This window comes from Penicillium arizonense (genome assembly GCF_001773325.1).
Source record: "Penicillium arizonense strain CBS 141311 chromosome Unknown PENARI_contig003, whole genome shotgun sequence".
NCBI classification, from domain to species: domain Eukaryota; kingdom Fungi; phylum Ascomycota; class Eurotiomycetes; order Eurotiales; family Aspergillaceae; genus Penicillium; species Penicillium arizonense.
Genome location: NW_019173280.1, coordinates 41,936 through 61,794, shown reverse-complemented (window position 1 = coordinate 61,794; position 19,859 = coordinate 41,936). Strand labels below are relative to the sequence as shown.

Here is a 19,859-nt window from a genome sequence, read left to right as displayed (position 1 = left end):
GAACCCGAGGCACTCGAAAATGGGTGAAAAAAGACGTGGACAAAGAGAGGCCAAAGTAGGGCGATAACCACATATGAAACGGTATAAGTTATTTTCTCCGAGGCTTACGTTTAGAGACTGTTCAATACTTCATAGCATTGTACACACACTTATGACCCCTGTTATATGTAGTCATTATATAGTTCTAGATTAAAATGTCCCCGGCCTAGATGGAATTTCCCCAATCCATGTGGCAAGGGAATGCGGAGCTCGGAAGTAGATTAGCAGACTGCATTGATCTTAGTCTTACAGTGGGATTATATTCAGTTTAAGACCGATTCAAGTGTTTAATATCAGACCGACTTAATCTATTCCCACTCGGGCAAGTCTATCCAGATAAGATAACCCCGCTCGATGGTTCTCAGGGAATAAAGTCTTCTTCTTACACTTTTCGATTCTATCTGTCTGCCCTACCAGGAATTCTGTGACTGACCCCTTAGAATGGCATCGAATAAATTTGGTAGCACTCCCCCAATTGATCCCCCGTTCTTGAAACTGGGCACAAACCCTAACATAGAGCAGTCTCCAATCTTGTCACGGCCGATCCAGGCCTGCCGCGACCCAACCCTACTCAGTCTTACTGGCAGCACATTCCACATGCTCTTGCCGATGTCCAATCCTCGACTTTCCCCAATGACCGAGACTTTGCCATCATTGGGTCGGGAATCACGGGGCTAGCAGTAGCCAAGACGCTCCTAGAACGTCACCCGACTGCGACAGTAACTGTTCTGGAGGCTCGTACGCTCTGTTCTGGAGCAACTGGGCGCAATGGTGGTCAGATGGCCGCCAATGCTGGAGAGGAGTATATGCATCTAGCCGAGACCCATGGACCAGAAACAGCAGGGAAGATTGTGGATTTCACGTTTCGCAACTTGGAGAAGATGCACGAGCTGATTGAAGCGTACGATGCTGTGGGAGTTAGCGAGGTGCAACGTCTGCAGAAACTACGAGTGTTTTTGACCCCGAAGAAGTTTGAAGATTTCAAGGCAAGTATTGCACGCCTGGAAGAGGATCATCCTTCTAAAAAAGGATTGTATGTCATTCTGGATGCGGACGCAGTAGGTCAGGTAGGTCTTTACTACTCATAGTTTTCTATTCGTATGCCACTCGCTCTGATATCGTTTCAGGAATATGGAATTCACGGTACAGCTGGAGGGGCTCTTCTCTCGGCTGGAACAGTCTGGCCATATCGTCTTATCACCAAAGTTTTTGCAGCACTCCTGGAAAAATACCCGGATCGACTGACAATTGAGACACATACCCCTGTTGAGTCTGTGGAGCACAAATCGACGTTCGCCTCGCCCATCACGACTGATCTCCCCTATACTTTGCACACTTCTCGCGGTCCACTGTGGGCAAGGACTGTGGTTCACTGTACCAATGGGTACAGCGGGCACCTTCTCCCCAAGCTGAGGGGTCTGGTTCATCCTTTCAAGGGTACGATGACGGTCCAAGATCCAAAGGACTCTGTGCCAAACCAAGGCACCTCTGTATCATGGGGCTTCCATTATACCCCTTCCTACGATCCCGAAACGAAGCGGCATGGATCTGGGTTGTATTATCTGGGACAAAGCGCCAAGACAGGGTACTTCTACTTTGGAGGCGAGAATGCACGCATCGAGGAGTCGGTGTCTGCCGATGATACCTTTGTGGCTGAGCACTCTGTTACTCACCTCCAGTCGGTACTGCCACAATTCTTCGGCAAAACTGATCAATCAAACTGGGGCCTGGTGGGTTCGTGGAGTGGGATCATGGGCTTCTCATCCGATGGTCTTCCAATAGTTGGGAGACTTCCATCCACACTGACAGGACGAAAAGGTGATAATGAGTGGATTGCTGCTGCATTCAATGGCTATGGAATGGCAAATTGCTTAATGAGCGGTGAGGCGCTTGCTTTGATGATGCTCGGCGAGGATGTCAGCCAATGGCTTCCCATTGCATATGGACTTAGCTGGAAGAGACTTCAAGGGTCGCTGACTATTTCAGAAGCTGTCAGCGCCCTGGGCTCAAAGCTATAGCTTGGCGGCATTGGACTCGGAGATGTATGTGAGGATATTTCTTGTTCATGTATGATTGTGAAAAGTATTGCATTGCAATATTCAACTCCGTAGAATTTGTATAGGGTATCGAATCTCTCTATGTTGACATTTTCGTGGAAAAAGTCTTTTCTGTTTCTGGACCCACTTCCCCTGATGCTCCCCTGATGCTTTCGCGCTTGTAGCTGCGAGCAAAAATTCTTGAAGTAAAAAAGAATGGACTCGCGGGGAATCGAACCCCGGACCACTCCCATGCTAAGGGAGTATTATACCACTAAACCACAAGCCCAGTCGATGGAAGAGGCCGGCGGGTTTCGGCTTAAGGTGGGACTGCCCGATGTGGGTCGATGTTCAGCTTGATGCCTCGGACACAACCGCCATAAGAGAGTGTGTGGATGCAGAAGGGGTCCCCCAGGTATATTGCTTGGGGGTTTGTGAGGGTTGCTCCCATTTCCCACGCCCGGTGCCATCAATACAGCGCACAGTGTACGTCTGGAGAGATAGCTCATGACGGGACAGGGCAAGCTTGATCTTTCTGTGTCTTTCGGGGTTCGAGGATGATAGCACAAGCTCACCATGTTGAGGATAAACTGCTTCCCAGACGCGATTCTCTTGTGTGTCCTTTTCGGGCTTAGACGGTGGAAGACTGTTAGATGAGGTAGTAAAGACAACATCGAGTAACAAGAGATGCGTAATAGCAGCTTGCACTTCTTCTCTGAGAGAAAGGCGACCGGGGGACTTGATATCGGGGTAATTGGGCATATTGCATGACACATCAAAGCTGGTGCCGAACGAGGGAGAGGAAAGATTGGTGTGAATTGCGATTGAGAAAGAGCCCCGAGGAGTCAACAATTTGCCGCTGAAAGTAGACTCAAATGGAGTCAGGAACCTTTCAACGACTGCCTCAGCTGTCGGGGCGGAAGAGGTCTGCGCTATTCTTGTCGAAAAGACATGCTTGGTATACGCTGGGATGTCCAAGGCGGCCGAGTGTAGAACACCAAAGATATCTTTCAAAAATGACTGGAGCCACAGTACATGGGACATGTGCTGGATGTAAGCCAGGGCCGGACGGAAAAGCTGGTGTTCAGGAACCGATCGTTTCTTCGGGGTCAATGGCAGCGGAAGTAGGGTCCGTCGGTGCAAGTTTTGACGGTGGGCATATGCCAATAAGATGCGGATCGTATGGGACAAGCCTTCTGCAATGCGGGTTCCTTCTTGTGAGATATCTTGATCAGATTGCAGGTCGTTTTCATCAACATCCACCAGGTCCAGCAGAATTTCAAGGTTATCAGAAGCGGGGATCCGAATGAGGTTCTGGCGGGTCGTCACGCCGTAGTTCGCGGTCGCTCTAGCTTCTCGGACAAGCTCATGGAATAGCTCCTCTTCATAAAGTGTATCCCGCGCTTGCAAAATTCGACTCTCGATTGTTTGTTCGTCATTCGTGGGACTGGTCGGTTTAGAGCGGCCTGCGAGCTGCCCATCCTGCATTACCCGTACCCGGACAAAGCGAGCCTTGGGAGGGATCAGTCCTTTGTCCAGTATCAAACTACCATTCTCGGCGCGTCGTAGGGAAGCGAGTCCGCGGTCACGGAAAACGGGTGTAGCTAAAACAGCGTGATTAGAGACGTGTCTCTATAATTTTCATTTGGGAGCTCACCTTCGAGGAAACCATATTGCACGCCAAGTGCTTGCCTTTCACGGGGAAGTCGGGAGACCTTCCACCCTTTTTCTTTGACAGTCAACACTTCATTCCAGTATCGAGTCTCCGATGCGACTTCGTTTTCAAGCCTGGAGGCAGCTTGGAGAAGTTTGTTTGCCGCCCCGTTGAAGTTCTGGATGCGCCATCCTCTCGATACGGCCGATATATCTTTCGTCGTGGAATCTGGCTTCGGGGGAGGGTTCACAACCTCGGCGTTGAGCGAGCCAAGAGGTGCGATTTGCTTGAGAAAGGCCGACATGGAAGTTTCGGCCTGGCGCGGTGTGTTTTTGGAGAGAAGGAGAGAAACGAAATCAACGGCAAACATGGCCTCCATATGTGCTTGCCTAGAAGCTGTCAGTTCCTTCCAGAAAGTCAATCCAAGCTCCATTAGACTCACGTAGCGAAATCAATGATGTCTTTACGTCGCTTGTACAATTGCTCCAAGCGCTCTGTCGAGTCAAGATCCGATGCACTCTGGTCGCCCTCATCCTCATCCAGATCATCTCTATATTCTTCGGCAATTTTGGTCCGGAGAACATCTTCGTTCACATCGCGAAATGAGCCCCACTGGTTGTTGATTTGAGCAATCTCAGCAGGCAGGGTGTCTGGGCGGTCGCGCTCGTCAAGAAGAGGGCGCAAAGGCAGAGTGAAGGAGTCAGCCATGGTGTAACACACCACTGCAACGGGGGTGAGAGGAGTCTGGAGAGTCTGGAGAGAAGTGGAAGAAAGACGGAGATCGGTGACGCAGGTGGCACGTGATCGAATATTGACTAGGCAGTTATGAGCTTCATGGATTCCTGTGTTGTGCGTTGTGTGGTTTATATTCTGTTTGTTTTCTTGCATTGTAGTATTGCTGTAGTCAGTTGGATCCTTACAGATATCCCAACTAGAATCCAAAGCCGTGTTCGCATTCCACGCCACTTGGTCGAGGCATATATATATTCCGATTCTTATAGATACCCAACTCTCTGACGAGTTCCCACGCTCCTGAGATCCCGCGCAATTCATAGGAAGCGACTACTCTGCAAGAAGTTCCTCCACCAACAGAAAGACCTTTGAGAGTAATATCCAATACTCAATACTTCCACAAACTAAACACAACTTGAAATCCGCAGTGCCAAGAAACTCCGATGCGCCCACTCTCACAGCCAAAAATGTAAGGAAGTGAAAGATATTTTTGAAATAGCCAATGATTCCCAAACGTCTACTTAGATTGACTCATTGCTCTCTTCCTTGACTTGGAGAAGGACCGATGCTAGAGGGTAACCTGTTTCCGGTCCTCTCCAGCCCGTGTACTCCTCCTACAGGACGTATCGGGTAATCCTCGGGGTCATATGGAGCTGGTGTCCCTGAATATATCCTCGGGTCTACATCTGCTCCCCGCCATGTGGGGAAATTGGGGACCCCATGTGCAACCGCATACTGGACCGGTTTGACCTCGACCTTGGCCTGTCGATCGTCACTCTATCTGGCTATTCCCCGTGAGGTGGCGTTAGGCACGTTGTTCAGGCAATTTAATTTGAGTTTGACGCTATACTTCTGCCCTTTTACCTATGGGCTAATTCGGTACACTTTGTTACGACTTACCGAAAGCGGGGGATGATAATTTTGACGGTAATATTGAGTATTTAACCCTGACCATGTCTAGAAAATTATAGAGCTTGGATAACAATGCGGGTGTCAATCCTTTCTCTTACAGCCTTCGCTGTGGCCATTGAGGCCCAGGAGCTATACCTGACAACAACAGGATATGCCGCTCGACCACAATGTACAAAGCAAAGTACTCCGAAGTATCACTTCCAGCCGTTCTCGTACACTTTGAATGAAACGGTTCGGTGAGTGATTCACATGTTGATGCGCGTCGATATTGGCTAATCCAAGTATAAGATACGCGACCTCGGTTCCTTCTCCGACGACCACGAGGACATATGCCCCTGCCTACACAGATATAGCCAAGCATTTGACTACTACCTGGTCGACTTCGACATGGGGCAGTTGGGTTCCAGAACAAACGGTCATAAGTGCCACTGACACCGATGACCCATATGGACAAGCTGCGTGGTCTTCGATGTGGTTACAGGCAGACCTTGAAGACTACGTGAGACACGCTCATTACACTATGAATTAAGGGACGTTACAGCTAACCGTATTAGACTACCACTGGATTGTTCTCGACGACCGTCAGCTCTACGCCAGTGCCCAGCAGTGAGCTGGTCTTGCCACCGCGGGACTACTTCGGACCTACAGACTGCTACAATTTCCCCAAAGACTTCGTGTTTGGAGTTGCAGGAAGTGCAGCCCAGATTGAAGGTGCAGTCGCACTGGAAGGTCGATCTCCTTCGCTGCTGGAAAAATTGGCACCAGGCAACAAGCCAAAGGACTACGTCACCAACGAGAACTACTTCTTGTACAAGCAAGATATTCAGCGACTCGCTGCCATGGGCGTGGAATATTACAGCTTCACTATCCCGTGGACCCGCATTCTGCCCTTTGCTCTACCAGGGACACCGGTTAATCAACAAGCTATTGACCATTATGATGATTTGATTACTGCAGTTCTGGATGCGGGAATGACGGTAAGGGGTTTCAAAGAAATATCAGTCGAGCTTTTTTTCTAACTTCCATTGCAGCCAGTGGTCACTATGCTTCACTTTGATAGCCCATTGATGTTCCGCGCCAGCGAAAACTACACGATACGTCCTGATATTGGCTACATCAATGCAGGCTATCAAAATGAAACTTTTGTTGACGCGTTTGTAAACTATGGAAAGGTATGAAGTCAAAAGTTCATCTTTTGCGAGGGTGAAATACTGATTTAGTTCACTTCCTAGGTGCTGCTCGCACATTACGCAGATCGTGTTCCTATTTGGGTCACTTTCAATGAGCCTCTTCTTTATGCATTCAATTTCAAGGGCGTTGACCACGTTGTCAAGGCACATGCCCAGGTCTATCACTTCTACCACGAGGAGTTGAAGGCTAAAGGCAGAATAGGTATCAAGTTCAACGACAACTTCGGAGTGCCGAAAGACCCTAAAAACGCCAGCCATGTGCTGGCAGCTGATCGCTTCCAAGAGATGCAACTTGGTTTCTTCGCCAATCCAATCTTCTTGGGCAAGCAGTACCCTAAATCCGTCTTGAAAACTCTTCCCGGGGCCAAGCCATTGAACGATTCCGAGTTAGCCTATATCAAAGGAACATCTGACTTTTTCGGAATCGACCCATATACCGCTACGGTGGTGTCTCCTGCAGACGAAGGGATTGAAGCTTGCGCTTCTAACAAGTCAACCTCCAACTCGCTTTTCCCATATTGTGTCAACCAAGAGACAAAGAATGTTTACGGGTGGAACATTGGTTACCGCTCTCAGTCCTACGTCTATATCACACCAACACATTTCCGAGAGTACCTCTTTTATCTATGGAACACTTTCCGCCACCCAATCCTGGTCTCCGAATTTGGATTCCCGGTTCACGCAGAAGCAAGCAGGGACTTGTCTGATCAACTATTTGATTCCCCCCGCAGCGTCTACTATCTCTCCTTCATGTCTGAGATTCTCAAATCGATTTATGAAGACGGGGTGCATGTAATGGGGGCGCTTGCTTGGAGCTTTGTCGACAATTGGGAGTTCGGGGACTATAGCCAGCAGTTTGGCATCCAAGCGGTCAATCGAACAACACAGGAGCGATCTTATAAGAAAAGCTTCTTTGATCTGGTGGATTTTGTTAAATCTCGACAGCCGAAGAAGGCTTAGATTGGAAGGCGGACGCCGTCACTTTCTTCTAGCCACGAGATTCGATGTCATGCAGCATAGTCACATTTCTGCCTCAAGAGATCGACCTCCATAGAAAGAAGAGCTTCAAGTAATCCAATCAACCTCAGTTCATTGACTGAACATGTAAATGGTAAATTACAGTCGTTCTCCCAATCGGTGTGCTCTTGCGAAGAAGTAGTATGGAATATTACAACACTTTCAAATTTCAATGATCTTCACACTTCTTACCAAGGGATCTCGTTCCCATCATACTGATCTGCGCGGTCTGCGCCTTGTCCCTCTTTCCATCCGGGGACATGAATGTTCACAAACTTTCCATTCTGCTTGGGGGTTGCTTTTTGGATGATGTCCACTACCTTCTCGGCACCTGTTTCAACAGGGAGATCTGCCCGTGAGCCACCGAGATCGGTGCGGAGCCACTGATTATATCAGCAACGCGGTGGGAAATGAACACGATATCTTGACTTACACCAGGGCTAATTCCTAGAAATGTGAAGCCATCATCTGCATATTGATGAGCATACTGCACGGTAAGCATGCTTAATGCTGCCTTGGAAATTTTATAGGCCGGGACCGGCATGGATTTGAACGCATCAGCCATGGTGATAGACCCCAGAGTTGACGATCTTAAGATCCTGTTAGTTTGCCGCTGAAAGTATGAGACCTGACATACATGTTGACAACTGTTTTTCTGTTCCCTTTCCGAAGAAGTGGAAGAAACGCGCGGGACACTAGATGAGCCGCTGTGACGTTGGCGTGGAACATGTCGTTGAGATTGTCCCTGTCAAATGAGTATTATAAAGTCCTTTCAATGGAATCCGACTCACTTACATTCCTTCAAGCCCTGTTGGCGACCAATCCATCAGTCCCGCATTGTTGATCAAGACATCGAGTCCTTTCCCTTGCAGGCTGCGCTCTGCTGCTCTAACTGCTCCTTCCACGCTGGCGATCTCCGTGACATCCAGCTTGAGCATCTTCACTCGACCCGATGAAGCATTCACAATCTCTGTGAGTGGAGCAGAGTTGTCCTGGCGAGCGGTAGCAATGATCGTTCCCACTTCAGTCTTGGGCAAGTTTGCCAGACGAGCGACCAGAGCTAATCCTAGACCCCGCGAGGAGCCGGTTACGAGATAGGAAGCCATATTTTCGGTCGGGCTCTAGATTCTATGTGCTCTGAGCTTGTAGTCCTGGAGATTTTAAAAGATGGCCAAAATATATTGGGGGAAACTGAGCCGGAAATGGTTCCGTGCACGGTTATTGCCGCTCCTGAGCAGGATCTCGGACATAAACGTAGATGATCCAGCCGATCGCCGTAAAATTGGGGCTCTATTTGGTTGAAACACAAATCTCCTCGGTATTAGGCAAGTACAAAATTACTAGACTCAAAGGCTCCCTGGGACAGTCACTGGACGAAATAAGTTAAGTTGGGATAGGTATAAACACTGTCCTGGCTCATGTAGCATAAATTGGAAGCCTTTTTCCATCGACTGGGCTTGTGGTTTAGTGGTATAATACTCCCTTAGCATGGGAGTGGTCCGGGGTTCGATTCCCCGCGAGTCCATTCTTTTTTTATTTTTCCTTTTTCTCCATACCCGATCATTTGCATGTTAACGTTATTTGCTTCTTTGTTGTCTGTTTATTTAGTCTATTGTAGTTTTGATTATATTCTCCCTTATATGGGGGGCTTGCACACGGTAGAGCGAAAACCACGAAATACTAACGAGGACAATACAAAACGCTGATATATATTGGAGAAACTTTGCAGCATCATTATTCTTCCCAGTTAAAGTTGACCACAAGGCGCCCCGCCACTTGTCCCTTGCGAAGCTTTTCGACAGCCTCGGGCATACGATTCACTGGATAGACTTCGCTGATCTGCTGTAGCATCCCTCGTCGCGCAAAATCCAATGTCATGGCCACGTCCCTCCGGCTACCAACAAGGGTGCCTTTGATGGTGAGATTTTTGAGAACAAACGCACAGGGATCGGCACCTAGTGTCATTGATCCGACAGGAGGGAGACCGATGCACATCACAACGCTTCCAATCCGATCGCCAGTGAAAGAGATAGCATTTTTATATGCAGCCGGGGCTGTGACGAACACCCCGTGCGCACCGATGCCGTCCGCAATCTCAATCACAGCCTTAGTGGGATCGGCCACTTCTTTGAAATCCACAAAGGCCTCTGCGCCCATCTCCAGGGCTAATTTCTGCTTGGCGTCTCCTGTATCCACCACAACCGGACGCATTCCCATTGCCTTGGCTAGCTGAACACCTTGGATACCGACGCCGCCGCCGCCTCCAGGGAAAACAACCCATGCCCCCGCACGAAGGTTTGACTCAATCAGGGATCGATAAACTGTGCTGGCACTGCACATCACAGGAGCGGCGACTTCATCGGAGACCCCATCGGGAATTGGTGACGCATAACGGGCTGGTGAGACCAAATATTGCTGATACGTGCCTGGTATCATGAGCTAACATCTCAAACCGAGACCATTCGAACTAAACTTACCTGCTACCATCAACCCAGTGTGAATCGCCGCCTTACAGTACGTCTCCTTGTCATCCCAGCAATGGCCGCAGGAACCGCAGGTATCCATGATCGGTTTGATCCCGGCTCTATCGCCCACTTTAAATCTTGTCACGTTGGCTCCAATCTTAACCACAACACCGGCACCTTCATGGCCTGGGGATCGAACGCCGAATGTGGACATGGGAGGGACCCCTAAGTCGCCCTGCATCATATGAATGTCGGATGAGCACAGGCCGGTGTAGTTCAACTTGATCAAAACATCGTCTGGACCTATACAAGGATTTCATGTCAGACATGGATTGGAATGATAGAGGCTCTTCCCCTAAGGTATTCAAACCTTACCTGGCTCTGGGACGGGCACCATTTGTACCTCGACATGAAAATCAGGCCCTTCATTGACTACGACTCCCGCTTTACAGTGGGTGGGAATTATGATCTGGGAATCCCCCATGATTGAACCCATACTGATAGTATATAGTAGTTTCTCAAAAGCACAGAAGAAACTGTTAGTGAGCTCTGAGGCATATATGATATAGAAAAAGCAATAGTTTAATAGCCGAAGTGTCACCGAGGCAGAAGTACGCGGAAACCATCCGTTGCCAACCCCTCACTTGATATTCCACGTCAGTGGCCTTGCACTCCGTATTTCCGTAGAGATGCGGGGACAGCTTGGCAATTGTCTAGCAAGGAGACATTACATTGGACTACAACGGCAACGTAAGTTGGGAAGAATGATTGTATGTTAGATCAAATCCTTATTCACAATATACCACCGACTAAGCCATGTAAAATCACCACCAAAGTCTCCAATTTTGCAAAATATAAGTCAAGACAGAAGAAGAAGAAAAGGAAAACAAAGAAATATAAAAACAAGAAACAAAGACGTACGAGACCAAAACATGAGGCAAGTCAATCCCAAATCAGCCACCCTGCAGACCCACCGATACCTATCATCACAAGCGCAGTGAGAATACCTGCACCGGCCTTGTCAGCTGTGGTGATCGAGTAGGCCAGTGCGGGAGGAACCGTCTTAGGAGGCTTAGAACCAGCATTCGGGTTTCCCCTGCTCGTGCCACCGTCATCATCGGTGACAGGAGCCGATACACGAGTGATCAGGTTTGATTGAATCACTTCGAGGGCGGCCATCTGTTGACCGAAGTCTTTCGTCTTATCCCACTTCTGATCTGTCCATTTGAGACCACAAGTCGTTCCCTTGGAGCCTCCTGTACAGGTTTTTGCAGCTGCTTGACCAGAAGCCCTCAATCGTTTCATGACCTTGTCATACGTGAAGGGTGCCATTTGGGTGGTTTGAGCCATCCAGCGTGCAAGATACCCTTTGAACGAACGCTGATCAACCATGCATGTGCTAACCGTCTCACAGGCTCGCTCGTACATCACGTCAGGCGGGTCATGAGCAAAGAAGACGCTTGAAGACTCGATAATCTTCTCGGTGCGTTCCTTCCATTTGGGTTCTTCGGTCTGTTGGAATGTTAGATTTTGTCGACACCGCCGAAGGCAGAGACTTCACTAACCAGATTGTACATATTGGCAGCACCAAGTAAGTAGACCCCGGCATTATAAGTCCATTCAATCTGGTTGATGGGAGTGCAGTTGCTCAAGTCACTCGCTCCATCCCAGAAGCGATACTCGGGGGTCATGAATCCGACATCGGCGGTCCAGTCCCAGGCCTTTTCAGCCCATTCTGCGTACGTTTCGTTTTTGGTATACTTAGCCAGGCGGGAAGCAAGGTTGAAAAACCCGCCTGTGGAGATCGTGTTCTTGTAGTTATAGCCATTGTTCCAGGTAAATATCTGCCAGCGAAGACCTCCACCACAGGAAGACGGATCCCAGCGGGGAGCTTGAGTGTTGAACACAGCCTGGGCCATCTCAAGCCATTGCGGTTGATCCTCTGGCGGGTTGGGAAAGTTCCGCTCTGCGGCCGACATAGCAGCAAAGCCCCAAAATACCTGATCGTCATTGCCTTCTGTTTTGCTCTGATTGTTCGGCATGAATGCTTTGTTGTCCCCAGCCTGCCAAAGCATGCCCTGTATCGTGATGTCGTTCCAGGTATCGTCGCCCGTGTAAAACCAGTAGTCGATTAGGGCGTTGAACATCGCACCGGCTTCCCACCAGTAGTAGGGATCAGGCAAGTTTCCTGGATTGTCACCTGGGTTCATGCCGGTGTAGTATGTCATCATATTGGTTGCAACCTCCTTGGCAGCCTTTTTGATAGAGTCTTTGATCCTGATTAGTGTTTGCATACGGGCAGAACCATAGAACACTTACCTCCATCATCCAGGTCCAGCTCTACTGCTTTCACAGTTGAAGTGCCCATCAGAGCGGCGGTCAGCAAACCCATCCATGAGGGCCGTGATGTGTGAGAAAACACGCGCATGGCGGCTGATGTTTCAATCGGCTTGATAGCGAAGGTAATTGAACTACCCCCAGCAAAAATGCTTAGCTTCAATCGCACACGGAAGCTGGCCGGATTATCCGGTGATTGACCTCTGTCAATCTTGATGCAGTTGGATGTTCAAGAGGTCGACGAACACTGACGAAGATTGTGCGAAGTATAGACTGGGGGAGAAGATGATTCCCAGCAGTTTCTCGGTGAAGAATATGAAAAGATGGAGGAAATCACCACCCGACGTCAGATTGTGCGAGACAGAACAGCGAGAGGGGGATGTGTGGATCGGATGGCCACATTCCAAGCATCCCAGGAGCGCTGGCATGGTAACAAGGCGTGGTCCTCAGATCATCCTCCGACAGGGGGAATCTGCAGGGTATCCTCGACATTTGGCTGCATCAAGAAATTCCATCAGGCTGTACTGATGAGAGTCTCCGAAAATAGCTTAGGAGGCTGACGGGAGTGCAACATTTGGCTCGTCATTTCCATGGATTCTGCATGGACGCTCCACGTTGGATCGGCGTGGCATTCCAAAGCAGCTGTCAAACGAATCAATCTGATCCGTGGAGAGAGATTGGCAAATCATAGATGGTCGGACGGAGTGAAGACAGGGTGGAGCGTGTGGCCGCAAACGGGATGCAACAACACATTCCGTTGTAACCTGCATCCCTGGGCGTAGAGAAAGTACAATCATATTGTTAGAGTCTTAGAGGGAGTTGCAGGGGGTCAAATTCCAGGCATACCGCATCCCTGTGATGGGTCCAGCAACCTTGAGCAGGGGAAGCCGCCAGAAAATTAGTAAGCTCGACTAAATCTCAGCCCTGAAGTGAATGATGTATATGAAATCTATATGCCTATCCTGTTGATGAAGATCACTTGATTTTAGTCTGATTTCTACTGGAGCGATGGTTTTCATAAAAAAGGGATTTGATTTAGTATTGAGGATTTTAATTGAGTGTTTGAACCAGTAGTTCAACGTGGTATTTCACGACTATGTCGCGACTATCACTCCTTTGCCGCGACCACTTTTCTTTTCCCGCAAATAGTCCGTAAATGGTTACTAACTAGTCTAAACTAGTAACTTAAGTACTTGGAAGCCTTGGTTCCCCCTGCTTTTACTATTTTCTTCAGTTACACTCGCTCAATGGAATATTTCTCCGAGTTTGGTGAGCCAGTCCGATATATTTTAGCTTCGCATGGATTTGAAATAGCTATATTGTAGGGGCCAACGAAGATAACTACCGTGACTTTTTGAGGCTCTTGCTGGGATGAAGGGGTATAGGCCTAGCAATTCAGGCTCAGAGATTACCTAATACTCACACTAAGCGAGACAAACAGGACAAACAGGTACATCCAGATTTCCCCAGTCTCAAGATATCACCGCTTCATTGGATGTCGAGGTCATCGGTTTTCTGATCATCATTTGATCAGGCCCTGCCAAGGCCCTTAGTCACCCCAAATGGAAGTTCCTCCGGTCATCCCAGTGGGGAATCTCCATGTTTACCGAGATTCCCGTGCTAACTAGTCCTGGCTGAGCAGGTCGTTAGAGCGATCATGCAGACCAAATCCCCCCATACCACGGTCGTATTAACTCGTGAACTATATGACACAATGTTGCTTTGTCTTGGGCAATAGCATTCATATAAGAGACCGTGTCACCCAGAGATACAGGCGAAATTATCTCCCAGATTGCAGCAAACCAAACAACTTTGGAGTATGTTGAAGATTGTGGGTGCACTTTTAATACCAGTCGTCATCAGTGGCAGTGTCAATGCAGCAAACGTTGTCTCAGACCTCCTCGTCACCTCTGCTGGCGACGTGGCTGACATACCTGGATGGTACCTCCAGTCGGCGCTCAAGGTGCCGGACGACTTGTCCACGTTGTCTTCACCGGGAGCAGACAGCTCTTCATGGCATCGGGTCAGTGCTCGTGGTAATGTAATGGCTGGTCTTCTGGAAAATGGGGTCTATAACGAAACAGAAATGTTTTATTCCGACAACATGGAGTCGATGAGCGATACTTCCTTCGAATCCCCGTGGATTTATCGAGAGATGTTCAAAATGAGCCCATCAGAAGGGCAGTATTTTACTTTGAAGACCCATGGAATCACGTCCAAGGCGGACATCTATTTGAACGGGATTCTCATTGCAACAAGTGACCAACAACAAGGATCCTACGGTGGCCTCCAGTACGACCTTACCGACCATATTCAAGAAGGCGACAATTGCATTCTTATTCGTGCCTTTCCAACTAATTATCTTCGTGACTTTGCCATGGGGTTCGTGGACTGGAACCCCTACCCAGCTGACAACGGCACGGGAGTCTGGCGAAACGTGGAGCTATCTCAGACCGGATCGATTTCCATGTCTCCATTTCGTATACTGACTGATTTTACGAAACCCCCTACCGAGATTGTGAATGTCACCTTCCGAACTGAACTGTTACAGGACGAGATGGCTCCGCTGCAGCTCAGATCTGCGATACATTTGATTTGAAGCCAAATGAAAAAAGGACAGTTTCGATCAAAGCTTCGATTCGGTACCCTGACATTTGGTGGCCTGCTCGCTGGGGCGGGCAACCCTTGTATACAATCCAGGCAGATACCATCATCCAGGGACCTCGAAAACTGGTGTCAGACCGTTCCAGCAGTCAACGATTTGGGATCCGACATGTATTATCAAAGTTGAACGGGTTCAATGACACTGAATTCACCGTCAATGGAGAGCCTTTCCAAGTCATTGGAGCCGGTTATGGACCAGATATCTTCATGAGATTTGATGAGGACAGAGTTGAGAAAATCTTTACTTACCTGCTAGACATGGGAATGAATACTGTTCGATTGGAGGGAAAGCAGGAGCACCCGGAACTATACGAACTAGCAGACCGCATGGGAGTGATGGTCTTGGCAGGGTGGGAATGCTGTGATAAATGGGAAGGCTGGGAAGTACGTGACCGCAATCTCATTTGAAAACCTAATGCACTGACAGTATGAGCTTAGTACAATGAGGATGCCGACGGCATCAAATGGGAGGATCCAGATTACCTCATTGCGAGAGCATCAATGTTACATGAGGTCGAAATGATGCAAGCTCATCCCTCGATGCTTGGATTCCTACTGGGCTCAGACTATTGGCCGGATGACCAAGCTACAGAAGTATACCTAGATGCTCTTCAAGGTATGGATTGGTCCAACCCAGTCATTGCATCGGCCAGCATGCGTGGTTACCCGAAGGCTCTAGGGCCGTCTGGAATGAAAATGAACGGTCCGTACGATTGGGTGCCACCGAATTATTGGTATGGCGACCAAGAAGGGGCAGCCTTTGGATTTGGATCTGAACTGGGCGCTGGAGTTGGAACCCCTGAGATGCGCAGTCTGAAGAAGTTCATGTCCGTGGACACAACCAGATGCAGAGTTGTATCACATGTCTCGTTATGACTCTCACTTTTACGATCGGTCCATTTACAACAAGGCTCTTTACTCTTGTTACGGCACACCAGTGAGCGTGGATGACTACGTTCTCAAATGTCAAATGGCGGACTATGAGGCTACGCGGGCCCAATACGAAGCTTACTCAACGAGGAAAAAATGCCACCCGACCCGCCACAGGTCTGATTTACTGGATGCTGAATAGTGCTTGGCCAAATCTGCACTGGCAGTTGTTCGACTACTACCTCAGTCCCATGGCAGCCTACTTCGGCGCAAAAGTCGGTGCACGCATGGAACATGTTGCTTACGATTACGAAAGTCGGACTGTTTGGCTCATCAAACACTCGGTCAAGAATGAAGGACACCGACAGGTTTTGATAGATGTCATTAACACACAAGGAAACAAGCTATCGGGCACCAAAGTCAACATCACTACGACCCCTCATTCAGCAAAGCCAGTGAGCTCAGTTGATGCACTCCACACAATCCAAGACGTTGCCTTTCTGCGCCTAATACTTTGTGATCCAGAGTCCGACCTGGTCATCAGTCGCGATGTCTACTGGGTCTCTCAAACTACGGATGTTTTAGACTGGTCAAAGTCTAACTTCTTCACCACCCCGGTCACAAAGTTCGCAAATTATACGAAGCTTCAATTCCTACCAGCAGCCAATATCAAGGTATTGCTGCGTCCCCAAAAGTCGACTTCTGCATATGGCTTAACTCAGGCAGAGGTCCAGTTGGAAAATGAATCCGGGGTGCCGGCATTCTTCATTCCGTTGAATGCTATTCATGCATCCGAAAATGCAGAGGTTGCACCAGTCTACTGGTGATAATTATATCACCCTTTGGCCAAAAGAGAAGCTTCGTGTGACAGTTGCGTTTCAAGGGAATTTGCAACAGACTATAATTGAAGTATCTGGTCAAAATACCGAAAAGATGACACTGAAGGGCGCGGATATGCAACAATAATGTGAAATTGAAGTTTTCGCTGAGATAGGATGGAATTACCATGTTATGATGGCAGCATCCTATAAATTGAACATTTAGCGGCGGGAAAAGGAAGTTAGTTGATATATAGGCGTGAATGAAAGATTGCATTGCAACGCCATCGCAAATGTTACGTGAACCTTCAACTAGAGCGCGGATTAAAGACGAAAAACACGCCAGTCGAAAAAGTCAAAGAAGAATACAAGACATAATACATATAAGTGATTGGAATGCGTGCCGCCCTGACCAAGTATGATCAAGAAGTCTCAGTAGTTGTCTGTAATAAACTCAACACGTGTGGCATCTTCGATCCAGAATACTCAATCCCAAGAACAGTAGGACTTTTCAGATCCTCGGAGTAAAACATGTTAAGACTCTGACCACTTGTGGTGCAGAACGAAGATGTTTTCCGAAGATCTGGAAAAGTCAAGAGCCCTTTCGCTGGTGTACTGGCCCACAGATAGTAAAGTGAGATACTTTGCAAAGCCAAAAAGCCCGTACTAAGCCTTTTCAAAAAGGATGTCCAATTGCGGCCTGGAGCCAGTGAGACATGGTATAGTGTCAGTGCACTCAAATTTCCACGAGCAATGCCAAGTAACTTATCAAGATCTGGAGCCCGCAGGCATGTTCGAAATAATGCAAGCTCGCGCAGCTTGGAGAAATTGGCACTCTCTGCGAGTTCGTGCATGAATTCAGAGGCCAAGTCATGCGAGCCAAGGTTCAGAAGAAGAGTCTGGAGGTTTGGAGCGCTGAGAACCAGCTCAAGCAAAAATCCAAAGTTGTCCAAGGTAAGGTACTGCTCCAAAGACAGCTTCTGCAAATTGCCCCAGACCAGTTTAAACTCTGGTTGACGGTAGAGAAGCTTCGGTAATCGGCGCATATCCATGATCAAGGTGCGCGAGTATTTGTTCGCGTATATGAGATGGAAGGAGGAGACAGGCAGACGAGCATCGACGACCAGGGCAAAGAAAACCGCGACGGCATCAGTGATGGTGACATGACTCATGTCCGGATGGCCCTCTGGATATCGACAAAAGATAAAGAAAGATCGGCAATTAGTCAAATTTTGAATTAGGTTGTCGCGAAGAGACCGAATTGCCTCCACCTCCAAGGGCGCTGATAATGGACCCCATGGATGCCGTTCCCAAACTAGGCCGCGACCGACACCATTGTGAAGCATGAAAGCTAAACCGTGCACGTAAGAGCGTAGCTCAGAATTTCGAGAAAGGGAGTTTATACGACGTAGACTGTCATCAGACAGGTCGGTCTTGATAGATGAGAAGAAGCGCCGCGCAAAGTGATGAAACGTCTTTTTCTGTATTTCGCGACAGACCAAACGGAGGTCTAGTAAGGTATCTCCTTCAAGGAAGCTGGCGATCAACTCCACAAGTTCGACCGCGAGAGTAGGGAAAAGGCATGAACTTCTCATTTTGGGATGATATGTGACGAGTGGAGGAATCCAAGGTGGAGAAGGGAGCTACCCCGGATTCCCGAAACAGCCTGTCAGTGACGAGGGATTACCCCTCACTGTGGCGGAATCAGCCGGAATTGATATCATTTGTATGGAAATAGTAAAGCTTTGATGTGATGTTAGTTTTCGATAGGATTCCGTATACTTTGACGAGATGATTGCCCCTTCCAAGGGTGTCCAGTTGAGGGAGATCTAGCATGCTGACTAAGCATTGGGAGATCCGAAGGGTGGAGGGGGGGGAGTTTGACCTATGAGCTTGACTGTTAGTCTTCTATGGAACTGGATATTAGGTACACCATCTCCGAGGTCTCCGATTGAAGTAGTACCAAAATAGGAAATATAGAGCTTTGAGCACTTACCTAAATATATGCCTCACGTTGAAGTTCAGCTGCAATGATCAAGTGGGGTAGTGGATCTGACAATCCCGGTCCCGGAAAATAGGGGATTCGCCCATAAATATCGTATCGTGTCCTTTAGGGTTGAACTCGTACATATATTCATCATGTCTTGTGAAGCCTGCCGTACGATTGCACCTGTTACCGTGCAGGGGTATTCCCCCAAGGGTCATTATGAGACCATTGCGGGCCTCAAAACATGTGAGTCTCCAGCTTATCTACGCATGCAATAATTGACTGTTTGTGATGAGATGTGACTGGAAACACGGACGGAAAGATGGGCATAGTCGACCTCTATGATGTCTTTGGGCTCGCCAGCCAGACCCTTCAGGGTGCTGACCTTCTCGCCGTGCGCCTCAACGCTGTGGTGTTGGTTCCTGACTTCTTCGAGGGCGATGCGCTCAAGCCGGAGTATGTTCCGGCCGATACCGAGGAAAAGAAACAGATAATCGCAGAATTTATGGCACATAAAGCGTCATTCTCGCGAAATGCGACGGTTCTTTTGGAGGCAATCCCAGAATACAAGGCTCGGTTCCCATCTGTGGGGAAATGGGGTGCCTTTGGTCTTTGCTGGGGCGGGAAGGTAGGGCTTGCAATTGGTGAAAGCTTGGAATGGAACTTTTGTTAATCACGCTTGTTTACAGGTCACAGTATTAGCCTCAGGTGCCAACAGTCCTTTTGCTGCCTCGGGACAGGTGCATCCAGGGTATGTAATTTGCTCCTCGCTTTTACGCTTTCACATTTGACAGGCAGTTGACGAGAGATTGATGAGTAACAGACGCATGGATGTGGCTGATGCTGCCCCCCTTTCCATTCCGCACATTATTTTGGCATCGAAAGACGAGCCTGCTGATGCAGTCACTGGCTACGCCCGAGTTATCGAAAGCAATGAGTCAGGTGGACATGTTGAGACATACTCTACCATGTGGCACGGATGGATGGGTGCTCGTGCGGACTTGGATGGAGAGGAGAGTCGAGCTGAATACACACGAGGGTGAGAGACTTTGAATTTTACATTGACATTCAAGTGATTGCTAACTGTCTTCAGATATTCTCAATTAGCTGACTTTTTCGAGAAGAACCTTCAGTAGAT

At 48.5% G+C, this 19,859-nt stretch overlaps 8 protein-coding genes across 8 annotated transcripts; 4 read left to right on the top strand and 4 right to left on the bottom strand.

Annotated features, from left to right (window-relative positions):
• Window positions 1–480: 480 nt before the first annotated feature.
• Window positions 481–2,057, top strand: PENARI_c003G00056 (NAD(P)/FAD-dependent oxidoreductase; the record flags this gene model as incomplete). The annotated part of the gene is made up of 3 exons (XM_022628001.1): window positions 481–499; window positions 562–1,106; window positions 1,167–2,057. The coding sequence occupies 3 exons, from the start codon at window positions 481–483 to the stop codon at window positions 2,055–2,057; spliced, it is 1,455 nt and encodes a 484-aa protein (XP_022491397.1).
• Window positions 2,058–2,426: 369 nt separating this feature from the next.
• On the bottom strand, window positions 2,427–4,437 carry PENARI_c003G05400 (mediator of RNA polymerase II transcription subunit 17; the record flags this gene model as incomplete). Its single annotated transcript, XM_022628372.1, has 3 exons — window positions 2,427–3,679; window positions 3,733–4,118; window positions 4,172–4,437. The coding sequence occupies 3 exons, from the start codon at window positions 4,435–4,437 to the stop codon at window positions 2,427–2,429; spliced, it is 1,905 nt and encodes a 634-aa protein (XP_022491408.1).
• Window positions 4,438–5,445: 1,008 nt separating this feature from the next.
• PENARI_c003G09027 (glycoside hydrolase family 1 protein) lies at window positions 5,446–7,523 on the top strand (the record flags this gene model as incomplete). The annotated part of the gene is made up of 5 exons (XM_022628629.1): window positions 5,446–5,609; window positions 5,662–5,872; window positions 5,928–6,350; window positions 6,405–6,545; window positions 6,606–7,523. The coding sequence occupies 5 exons, from the start codon at window positions 5,446–5,448 to the stop codon at window positions 7,521–7,523; spliced, it is 1,857 nt and encodes a 618-aa protein (XP_022491749.1).
• Window positions 7,524–7,768: 245 nt separating this feature from the next.
• On the bottom strand, window positions 7,769–8,686 carry PENARI_c003G12528 (SDR family oxidoreductase; the record flags this gene model as incomplete). Its single annotated transcript, XM_022628863.1, has 4 exons — window positions 7,769–7,963; window positions 8,014–8,170; window positions 8,218–8,325; window positions 8,376–8,686. The coding sequence occupies 4 exons, from the start codon at window positions 8,684–8,686 to the stop codon at window positions 7,769–7,771; spliced, it is 771 nt and encodes a 256-aa protein (XP_022491505.1).
• Window positions 8,687–9,314: 628 nt separating this feature from the next.
• On the bottom strand, window positions 9,315–12,473 carry PENARI_c003G03650 (uncharacterized protein; the record flags this gene model as incomplete). The annotated part of the gene is made up of 5 exons (XM_022628250.1): window positions 9,315–10,006; window positions 10,058–10,348; window positions 11,020–11,557; window positions 11,611–12,314; window positions 12,365–12,473. 5 exons carry the CDS (start codon window positions 12,471–12,473, stop codon window positions 9,315–9,317), a joined length of 2,334 nt encoding a protein of 777 aa, XP_022491869.1.
• A 1,728-nt stretch (window positions 12,474–14,201) lies between these two features.
• On the top strand, window positions 14,202–16,743 carry PENARI_c003G01970 (putative glycosyl hydrolase; the record flags this gene model as incomplete). Its single annotated transcript, XM_022628138.1, has 4 exons — window positions 14,202–14,862; window positions 14,934–15,430; window positions 15,485–15,873; window positions 16,119–16,743. The coding sequence occupies 4 exons, from the start codon at window positions 14,202–14,204 to the stop codon at window positions 16,741–16,743; spliced, it is 2,172 nt and encodes a 723-aa protein (XP_022491500.1).
• Window positions 16,744–17,156: 413 nt separating this feature from the next.
• Window positions 17,157–18,329, bottom strand: PENARI_c003G10807 (uncharacterized protein; the record flags this gene model as incomplete). Its single annotated transcript, XM_022628753.1, has 1 exon — window positions 17,157–18,329. The coding sequence occupies one exon, from the start codon at window positions 18,327–18,329 to the stop codon at window positions 17,157–17,159; it is 1,173 nt and encodes a 390-aa protein (XP_022491570.1).
• A 544-nt stretch (window positions 18,330–18,873) lies between these two features.
• On the top strand, window positions 18,874–19,857 carry PENARI_c003G09338 (uncharacterized protein; the record flags this gene model as incomplete). The annotated part of the gene is made up of 5 exons (XM_022628656.1): window positions 18,874–18,967; window positions 19,018–19,349; window positions 19,411–19,461; window positions 19,516–19,760; window positions 19,815–19,857. The coding sequence occupies 5 exons, from the start codon at window positions 18,874–18,876 to the stop codon at window positions 19,855–19,857; spliced, it is 765 nt and encodes a 254-aa protein (XP_022491467.1).
• Window positions 19,858–19,859: the final 2 nt, after the last annotated feature.